The 10,842-nt window shown below is 30.0% G+C and overlaps 1 protein-coding gene across 2 annotated transcripts; it reads right to left on the bottom strand.

Moving 5' to 3' along the window:
- Positions 1-9,158, bottom strand: LOC111042553 (probable cytosolic iron-sulfur protein assembly protein Ciao1). 2 transcript variants are annotated; one of them, XM_022327199.1, is made up of 7 exons: positions 8,877-9,158; positions 4,180-4,496; positions 2,913-3,021; positions 2,635-2,791; positions 2,423-2,546; positions 1,779-1,917; positions 1-321 (listed from the first exon to the last, which is right to left on the bottom strand). In XM_022327199.1, exons 1-7 carry the CDS (start codon positions 8,932-8,934, stop codon positions 56-58), a joined length of 1,170 nt encoding a protein of 389 aa, XP_022182891.1. In that variant the 5' UTR covers positions 8,935-9,158; the 3' UTR covers positions 1-55. The 2 variants fall into 2 exon arrangements, with proteins under 2 accessions (XP_022182891.1, XP_022182892.1); XM_022327200.1 differs by lacking the exons at positions 1-321; positions 1,779-1,917; positions 2,423-2,546; ... (1 more) ...; positions 2,913-3,021; positions 4,180-4,496 and adding exons at positions 6,265-6,761; positions 6,830-7,528 and having other exon boundaries at positions 8,877-9,129.
- Positions 9,159-10,842: the final 1,684 nt, after the last annotated feature.

The following is a 10,842-nucleotide window of genomic DNA, read 5'->3' as shown; positions in this document are numbered from 1 at the left end:
TATCGTGTACGTTTGTATATTATTATAATGTACAATGTAATATTATTTATGGTGTTCAAACAAACACCAACGGATCTCGGTCGACTTTCGAAACGTGAACGTTCAACTGGGGCATCTCCGCCAGCAGTCGGTGGGCGAACACGTTCAGGTAGCTCCGCTCGGTGTTGCTGTGATTGGCCAGCACAACCGTCACCCCGTTGTGCACGGCGTCCAGCACGTCGTGGTGAGACATTTCGCCGGTCAAGTACAAGCAGGCGTCGCAGCCGCGCAAAACGGACGCACCCGAACCGGCCACCGCCGCGGCCGAGCAGATCGTCGATTCTGTAAATCACGCTGGTAACGTAATAATAAAAGCATTATTCACGTAGATTAGTTATATTGTAATTATTGCACGTAAGCCTTTTTCGTGCGTCATACTTCAAATATAATAAGTATAAGTCTTTCAAATGCATTTCAGAAACGCCAATAATAATCTCATAGCAGTTGATGTGTACATATATAAACCATAATGAAAAAACGCATTATTTTAATATAGGTAACATAGTAAATTATAGTGCTTGGACCTGAATGCGATCGAAAAATGGTAAAATGTCCATTTTATTCCTCAAAATATTTTAAACATTTAAAAGTTAAAAAAAAAAAAAAAATCAATCGCAAATAACACTAATAGCTACCTATAATACATATTTATTATACTATCAGTTTTCAAAACTTATCGCTAAGGACAATTCTTCAACAAGTGGTATTAATTCAGCATTTCACGTAGAACTTCGAGCTTTCGTCTAAGTCGTTCATATAAGTCTTAAGCTTGATATAAAATGTTTTATTTACACTAACATAAATTGTTTTTATATATTGCTGTCGTATTATCCGCAGTGCATTTGAGATACAACCTTGGGACATGACGACGATTATTCCATTATAAGAGAGAGAGCCCAAACCAACGTTATATCAAGTATAGACATTTTTTTGGTAAAAATTAATTGAAATAGGTAGACAAATTGAGATATTGACTAATATATAGGACAATGACCATTCCACTTCATAAATATCACATGGTTGCGCTCAGTGGCGTTATTTTTCTGAGAGGGTCCAACAATTTTTTTAATTCCAACATTTTATAGGTATTAATATAAGAAAATTGTTATTTATTTTATTGTTATACTTAAAGTCTTTGTGTATAAATTATCTTCATTGTATTATTATTATTATATAATATCAAATTAAAATTTCAATATCTTTATAGTTATTCTTTTTTGAGGGGTTCTGGAGGAGTCTAGTAACCCCGGACAATCCTTAAATACGCCACTGGTTGTGCTACCATCACCCTACCAGTATATGTACCTACCTAAAGCTGGCACGCCACTATCGTTCTGCAGTATAGAGGCTCTAAAGTGCACAGTCAGGATCAAATTTAAGGATATTGATTGAAATTGTATCGAAGATAAATTTATGAAAAAGGCAATTCTAGAAATGGTGTAAAAAATGCCTATGAATTAGATGTTTAAAAAAATATAAATTATTTCAGTCCCCAAAAAAATTGAATAATTGAATGACTTAATTTACACGTAAATATAAATATAATCGAAAGTACATGTTATTATAAAATCTTATCTGGATAAAAAATCAGAAAAATCGAGTAAAAAAAAATGTAGACCCCCCATATCAGAATTCTACAATTGTGGTTAGTGACTGTATAGGTATACATATCCCGTATATGATCGTTGCAATTGGTATAATAGTATATATAAATAAAATATGAAAAGTATAAAAAATACCTAATGTCGATCCTCTGGCTAGAGCTATCATTAAATTGTCGACGCCTAAATGACGTTTGATCTTTTCAACGGCAGCACTGATGGTCAGTCCGTGTTTAAATTGACAACGGCGACCGGAGCCCGTAGAACACGACGGCAACTGAAAATATTAATTTTGTCACAAAAATTAACAAAATGCAGTCATTATACTATTTGGATATTATTTTATTATGATTGGTTGTATGCTGTAGAATCGCATAATACGCTGCAAGTATATGTTCAACATTTCATGTATAGAAAAGCTAATTAAAACAATGATTTTATTTTTTAAGTATTCATTTGAATTTTGTGGTTTTAAGTCAATTGACTGAATAGGTATGCAGTATTTTATGACAAACACCTACATATTCTTGAAATTTACAAAAATAAGACTTGCCAATAGTCATATGAATTATATATAGGCGTCTACTTAAATTTTAATACTTTTTTTACAGTCGTTAATTTTACTTAACGTGATTGTATAATTCATTAAGAAAATCTTATGTTTTTATATATATATAGATAGGTACCTACAAAATATTAAATATTTTTTTTTTTAGATTTCATAGTATACATAAGCCATACAATGGACGCATTGTAACCGTCATGTATAGAAGCATACTAACCGATTCATTTTTGTTGGCGTGAAAAAAAAGGTTGCATTTTGAAGACTTAGCAACTTTATCCAGCGTCACTAGAGAACTCGAATTGCATAACAGTTGAAGTTGAGAATCGTTGTGGCTTATAATTCTGTAAAAACATATACGAAAAAATATTATCAATAACACAATTCTCAGGTACGAAGCATTGGAACACTAAAAATTGAATAGCTAATTACTTGAAGTGTACGCCGGCAAAAAATTCTGATGATTCCACGATGGTTATGATTTCTTTTCCACCCAAAGGAGTATTATCGCTCCGTGACGCCGATAAAGTAACGACGTGGCTAAATTCTGGATTTATGCTCAGCGGTTGTATTGTAGACACCACACCGTCTACGATTTATGAATATACATTCATCAATTTATTTGTTATAATATGAATTCGCTAAAATTCGACCAATACAGACAACGAAAAAATTTTTTTTTAAATACTACACATATATTATATTCTTACCAAAACAACTTATCAACCAATCGGTTAAACCATTTTCTACGGCATCCCATGAAGTATGAGGGGAATATATTGCGATTCCTCGGCCAAGACAACGGCTTACGATACGACTCTATAAACGAACATAAAATACATATAATAAATAGCCATATAGCCACCTACAATAATTATGATTGTTCAATCTCTAAAATTCTGAATCACGACTCTAGATATTTCCATATAGCAAATCGATGTCATTAGATTCGAATTTTTCAACAGTTGTATTCGAAATAATTGTATTTAACTCATTATATAAAGGCATTAATGTAAAAAAAAAATATTTTGTGCAACTTTTAATTTGAGATTTTAAAAATAATTATGGATATTCTGTCCTGGTGTATTAGTTTCGTTATATACCGAAATTGACATGCAATTATTGAGATGTAATTTTGTTACATCAGTGACAGTTTCTTCAATATATATTTCTATTTTGAAATATTTAATCTGTGATTTAAATATTCGAATAAAAGTAAGATTAAAAATAAAGTTGTATAAAAAATGTACATGTTAGCATTAAAATTAAATTAAAGTTTGACAAGCTTAAGTTAAAATATTGGCTGATTTATGATATTTTTTAACCGGTTGAACATTTGTACTTCGAATTAACGAATATAATATATTATTATCTTACAAACATACCTTACATGCCTATAATACAAGCATTTACAGTTGGTTCATTGGTTAAGTATACCCGTGGTGCTTAAGTATATTTAATCAATGGTTGCAGATTATATTCAACGAATAGAAACAATATAATGATTATCGATGTACCTATGTGGATGTGAGACGCAAAGCACTCCATAACAATAGGTATGATGTCTATAAATTGATACATTTCTGAACTACTTGCCTACAGTAGGTATGTCATTAGTATCCCATCCATTACATAAAAACAAGCGGAGTGAGTGTGTTTGGACGACTATCATCCAAGTAGCGGGTTCATCAGATATAATAAAATATGACACAAAACTTAAAAGAAAACTTGACGAATAACTTTTAAAATGGAGTGCTCGAAATTGCGTCTCGAACTGGTTACGATTTTACAACCCGGCTGGGAATTACAGTATTGCCACTCATCGCGGTAAGCCGAGCTGTTTTCCATCATGTAAAATAATTCGTCATTATAATAATAGTAGTTGTCGAGTTTCTAAGAAAATGTGCGTTCTTACGAATCTGGTGTTTGTAGGACAGTTAAACAATTGCAAACACACATCAGTGTTTATATGGGTACCTTCCAGGCGTCCGAAGTAATTCTTTTGAACGGAGCGAACACCGGCGGATGGTAGGAAACGATGAGATCGGCGTCAACGCTCACGGCTTCCTCCAGCACGTCCTCGGTGAGATCGTTGGTGAGGAAAACGCGGCTGACAGATTTCCGGACGTCCGGTTCCACCAACAAACCGACATTGTCCCAAGACTCCGCAAGGGACAGCGGCGCCATCTTCTTCAACGTCGAGACGACTTCCGGCAGTGTCGCCATGTTCCGTTGGCCGGTCGCGCAATAACGAGGTACGGTCCACGGGTGGCTTCCGGTACGTGCCGCGGTTGCTGTAAAATAAGGATTATTTAAGAACAGACGTTAATTTTATTTGGACTTAGTAGAAATGAGCTTCGATCTTTAATCGTCGACCTTGGGTACAATGCTGCGATTCAATCACAAAACACATTCAAAACACATTCATCGCATCGCTCAGAATCTAAAAAAAAGAGGTAAGTAGGTACCTATTAGGTACTTAACCACTTTGATGTACAATAGGTGTCGAGTGTACATCGTCGTTTAATAAGTCACCTAATCACTATGGGTAATTTAAGTATGTGTTAAATTTGAATTCAACGATAAAAAACCGAATTGCCACACGAAAAACCAGTCTGAGCAAAAAAATCGTCTGTCAGCACTACCTATATAGGTAAGTATATTTGATGATATATTGGTGTTGATATTATACTAATTTTATTTTAGTATTGCCTACGATTTACGGTATGTCGATTAAATTTTTACCAAAAAATATCGCTTTATTATATTATTATAATAATATATAATACGTATATCTATGCTAATGGTCAAAATTAAATGGTGATAAATAAAAAAATGTAAGCCTAATGGCTCATCATTAACTTTAGAGTCAATCCTGATTTGATGTAGAAGTGTAGCATGGAATGAATAGGCAATAGCATAAAATTAATCTAAATGTTTTGAAAATGTCATTGTGACATTGTGTATACCTACCTATATAAAATATACCTAATAATATACATGATTTTCAAATCCCATTGAAAATATTTTTGAATTACAAGAAAATAACTAAATTTAGGTTCGTTAGTTTTAATAAATAATATTTCATTCAAATTTGAATTTAAATGTTTATAAAAGAAAATTGTACTGATACATTTCTTAACTTCAGTAATAACCTATTACTCATGACTTCATGAGGTATCGACTTGTGTTAAATTTTCAAGATTGTTCTTTTTTTTATCAACATTTATCGTAATAAAACTAAAAATTAATATTTTCGCCAATTTGCTTAGAATTTAAAATAATACAACATAATGTTGCTTTCTTAACTATGATTGCATGCAAATAAAAAATAGCATTGGGCGAACAGCATGTTTAAGACAAATCCCACTCAACATTTTAATGGAGTCACGACTGTTTGATATTGAAAACAGCCAATATTTTGAAATGTTGTAGGAACTTATTATAGTATGTTAAATATCGGTTAAATAGTCAAGGTGGGACTCTAAAAAAGTTAGATTATACAATAGTCATGACTTATGATTGCGCCAAAAATGTCTTTTTTTATTATTTTTCAACGAAATCAAACTATCCATTACATATTTTAATGCCTAATAAGAAAGTATAATAAATAAGTTATGGACCGTTGTTCCCACGGTTATTGAGTAATATTACAAACAAAACTGTTTCCATTTCAATTTAAATATTTGTATTTTCTTAACCCATTGCCAAAGTTTTATATCTAAATTTATTAGGTTTATACCTGCCACACATTTTGTGTTAACCTAAACTCCACATTTATAATGCATGAAGCAAAGACACAATAATGGTTGTACCCATCTCACATTAATTGGAACTATACTTCTTAGTTAATCCAAAAGTGACAGCATTAACAAGTCTTAAAAAAAAAATTGTAGGAATGTTTTTATTGGGTAAAATAATTTGTATTACTAATAATATATAATTACCATAAATTATGGCCTACTGTATTTTAAATTTGATTTTGTTCATTCTCAAATCATTTTTGAAATACATATAAAATACAGCTGTAGTGATTTCTTATAGATAAACTCTAAAACACAATAATGATCAAAATGTGTATTTTCAGTAGTTCAGCTTTAATTTCTTAATAATCATCCCATTTAAAATATATTTGGAATTAATATTACAACTTTTATACAATACAATGATATAATAACAATACATAGATTAAAGTATTAAACAAAGATAAATGTTTTTGTGATAGCCTTATGTTGATTCCATTTTCCAAATTTTTACCAATCCATCATCGCTGCAAGATGCTAAAATTCCTTTAACTACAGGATTCCACTGAACAGAATTGATATCTTGTAAATGAGCTTCACTCACATGTGAAACGCATGAAAATGATGGTTGATTACGGTCCGATAAATCTTCTTCTTTAAATATTCTTATAGAATTGTCACCACATGCCGTGGCAATTAGATCTGTCAAATGACACCAAGTAACATCATAAATTGGTCTAGTGTGAAATCCACTGATTGTGCATACACATTTGTACACAAAATTTCCATCTTTAACGGAAATTCCCTCAGGGTTACCTGTAAGGAAATTATGAAATAATTTTACAATGTTTAAAATGATTTAAAAAAAATAATAACTTTTTTACCAGGTAGATATTTTTGCCATATCTTTAGAGTCCGATCGTCACTACTAGTCACAAGTCGATCACCAGTCTTGTCGAATGCTAAACTCCAGACAGTTGATGTGTGTGAGCTCAAAGTACTTACACAAGTCCATTCTTTGTCTGAATCTTCCATGTACAACTTAACGCTGTTGTCATAACTAGCGGATGCCAATATATCTTCTTGGGGATGCCATACTACTTTCTTAACATCCTGTGAGTGTGCATTTAAGACAGCTGCACACTCATATTCGTTATCCTCCCATACTTCCCATACCCATACAGATTTATCACGACTACAAGTTGCCAACATTGAGCCTGATCTAGACCATGCTACACTTTTAACTTCATTTTCATGACCTTCCAGAGTAGCATTACATTCAAACTGTCCAGATTTGTTATCCCAAATAGCTATAGTCGCATCAAAACTAGCTGATGCTAAACTTTGACCGCATTGCGACCATGCAATTGCCCTGACAGTCCGCTGATGACCATCAGCTAACAAACACTTTAAAGTGCTTTTATCACCATCTTTATAATTCCACAATCTGATGGTTTTATCTTCGCCACAGGATGCCAACATTTGTCCTTTTGGATGCCATGATGCATTCCATACAATACCAGAATGGCCTTTTAATGAACATATAGCTTTTAATTTTCCAGTCATTTTAGAAGATGATTATTCTGTAAATAAAATTAAAACATTGCATTTAGTAAATATGATCGCTTCCAAAAAAATTTAAAATAATAATAATAAATAAGACCTAATAAATTAATATATACTTATTGTTTTTGTTTATATCTACATTAAATTCACTTACATTTAGATCTCAGATAAAATAAAGATTATAAACTTTGGACACTTTTATACAAAATAATAAAACGCAATATAGTTGTATACTTGTATGCGAGTTATGACTTAGGGTTGATTATCACACAGCATGGTTAATGATTAATTTCTCAGTGAAAATTATAAATGTAATTTAAGTGTTTAATCATTTTATTTTCACTTTAAATCCAATGATATGTAACTAACATGAAGCCTCGCCTCAATGATGACCTAATGACACCCCCCAAAAAAAGCAAGGCTTGTTTATGGTCACAGGACTTTTATTGGACCTCATATCTGTTAAAGATTCATGTTCAAATATTGTTGATAGTACTTTTTCCTGGGTTTACTTGATGTGAACTAAAAATCCTTAATAATATATATTCAATATTGTAAACAATATTATCCCGATACTCGTACATTGTTCAAGCATATATATTACCATTAGTATACATTGTACATATTTAGTATACAATATATGCTCAATGATATTACATACCTAAAATCCCTGTCTACAAAAATTAATTAAATTGTTACATATTTTCATTTTTTTTTACGCCCACACTGTATATTTTCTTAAATCATAAAAGAGATATTCAATTAAATAAATGCACATACCTACCTAGTTGAATTATATATTTATTTCAAACACATGTTTCTATCGTTATATATAAGTTATAGCTTATAACTGAGGCTCGGAGTTCCAGAAGTTGTATATTCTTCTATATGTACTTGATTGATAACAGAGCAAGCTAGAAATTCGTTCTTAACAATAATAAGTCGAAAAAACAAAAACTTAAAATGTGGATTTAAGAAAAAAGTGTAGGTACAATGTTTCTTAATTGTAAAATATTTTTATGCATATTAGTATTTTTTTTAAAAATGTTTACATTTTTCTTTTATAACCGATTTAACCTTTTAAAACTTCCGAACTCTGGTTATAACTAAACAAATATATAATTTGTCCAAGATCTACTTAGATTATGTATATGGTTCATCATTAAATATTTAAACAAAATAAAAATATATTGAACTCAATTTTTTTAATGTTATAATATTATATGGCAAGTTATATATTTTAACGTTGCTTTATGACAGCAGCACCCACTTAATTGCAGTAATGAGTTATGGCAGGTATTTAAACAAACGCAACATTGTTTACAAAATCAAAAATTAGTTGGTATAATTATTATTATGACTTACCTCTAAGAAAAGTGAAGCTGTGTCTGTTTAAAAGGCAGAGATAAGATTTTGAGATCATAAATAATGTAGTAAATACAAAACTTGAAATATGACAAATTCGTTAAAGGACTAATTTATAACTAGGAGTAAGGTGTGTCAAAACGTCGAATCACTTAAATCACGATATTGTAATGTGATTCACAGTACACGCTTCCAGTCTCACAGAATCTGATCCTATCACCCAAACGAGTGCCGAGTTTGTCCTTTGTGATACTATATTGTTATCATAAAACAAATTAATTATCACAATATTTAATAATGATTATATATTATCAATTTAATAACAATCAGTATTCAGTGGTGCATGCTGAATGCGTTGACATTTGACACTATAACACGAACCAAGATATGTGTCTACTAACTTAGTATAAGCACAGACTATGTGAAAATAATTTCATTTAGTCTGTGGTATAAGGTACAATGGTTCTGCAGCGCTACAATAATATCATTCCTAAATTTATTATTGGCATACCGACGTTAGGTTGTCTCATTACTACTATTTAACTCAATTTTTTTCAGAAATCATAGGATTCTATGAATATAGAATTATTACTTATTAAGATTCATGTTATTATTATTTTACTTGACCTCTGTGCAATTAGGGAATCCGACTTTTCCGCATTTTTTAAGGAAATACTCAAATATGTATTAGACAATAGACAGCTGAAAGTAGTCAAAGCCAATTATCCTCAAACCGGGTTTTTTTTTCAATAAATCATCAATAGTATTTGAATTGAAAATAATAGCCACATGATTCATATTTCTGCACAAATACATAATGATATTATAATTTTCAAAAAGAATATTTATCTTATTAAAATTTAAAAGTAAAAAAAGAAAACCTTAACAAATTCAAAATTATAATGATTAAACACCACAAATTATTGAAATAGAGCACTCATATCATAGTCTTCTGATCATTTTGTAAATAGTAACAATAGTTATTAATTATTATACCTATATTAATTCAGAATTCAAAATTGATATCAAATTAAAAAAATATATATATGTTTTTAAAGACATGCGTACACTATGTTTAATTAAAAAATGAAAACATTTAATGTATCTGTGTAATACATATTATGAATGTATTAAACACAGTATCAATGTTTTTAACAATATATTGTATTATATTTAACAGTCAGGCAAAAATATTAATCATAAATCATTTATTATAATAAATATATATTTTATAAAGCCACTTGCTAGAGGAAGACAGTGAGTTTCAGTTTTTAACAAAAATGTATTAATCAGTTCAATTAACAATGCAAAAAATAATCAAAATACTTTTAAAAAAAAACTAACATAATTAAGTCTCAAAAAAAATGTCTAACATTGATATTTTGATATATTATATATATATATAAAAAATACCTACTTAATAATATTGTAGTCATAACATATTTTAATTAACGAAACACAATGAAAATGGAAGTAAAGTACAAAATGGAAAACAACGTTACAAATTGAAATTACTAGGAACAATCTACAATAAAATAAAATATTGTTTTGCTTAAAGTGGAGTATTTGAAAAATAAAGTAATCATTTTGCAAAATTTTTACAACTGGTAAATTATTTTAATGTATAATGAAAAATTGAATAAGAACACAAGTAACATGTTTAAATTTTATTTCAACTGATGAGACAATATAAAATGATTAAAATAAAAGCCTTTGGTATAAGTTGAGTCTAACATTGAAAAAAGGCAATAATAGCAATGTAATAATAATTCACTTTAGAAAACAATTAAGATTTAGGTATTAGTAACAGGAATAGATTATAAATTAATCAAAAACTTAAAAAGAACGATACATACAAACAATGAATTTACTAAACAAAATGTTTAAGGATAATGATGGGTAGAATACTATTTAAGAATGTTACAATTTTACAGCAATTTCATATCATTGAGCAGAGTTATGAGTA

The sequence above is a fragment of the Myzus persicae genome, unplaced genomic scaffold (genome assembly GCF_001856785.1).
Source record: "Myzus persicae strain clone G006 unplaced genomic scaffold, MPER_G0061.0, whole genome shotgun sequence".
NCBI lineage: Eukaryota > Metazoa > Arthropoda > Insecta > Hemiptera > Aphididae > Myzus > Myzus persicae.
The sequence above is the reverse complement of the archived record's forward strand: the minus strand, read 5'-3'. Positions and strand labels throughout refer to the sequence as shown.

Bases quoted from the DNA above. Each gene is read 5' to 3' on its own strand.
- LOC111042553 (XM_022327199.1), bottom strand. From the start codon at position 8,934: ATGATCTCAAAATCTTATCTCTGCCTTTTAAACAGACACAGCTTCACT. The intron at 3,022-4,179 runs GTACCCATATAA...GTTCGTTTATAG, and splicing joins TTACTTCGGACGCCTGGAAG to AGTCGTATCGTAAGCCGTTG. The intron at 2,792-2,912 runs GTAAGAATATAA...CATAAATCGTAG, and splicing joins TTGGTTGATAAGTTGTTTTG to ACGGTGTGGTGTCTACAATA.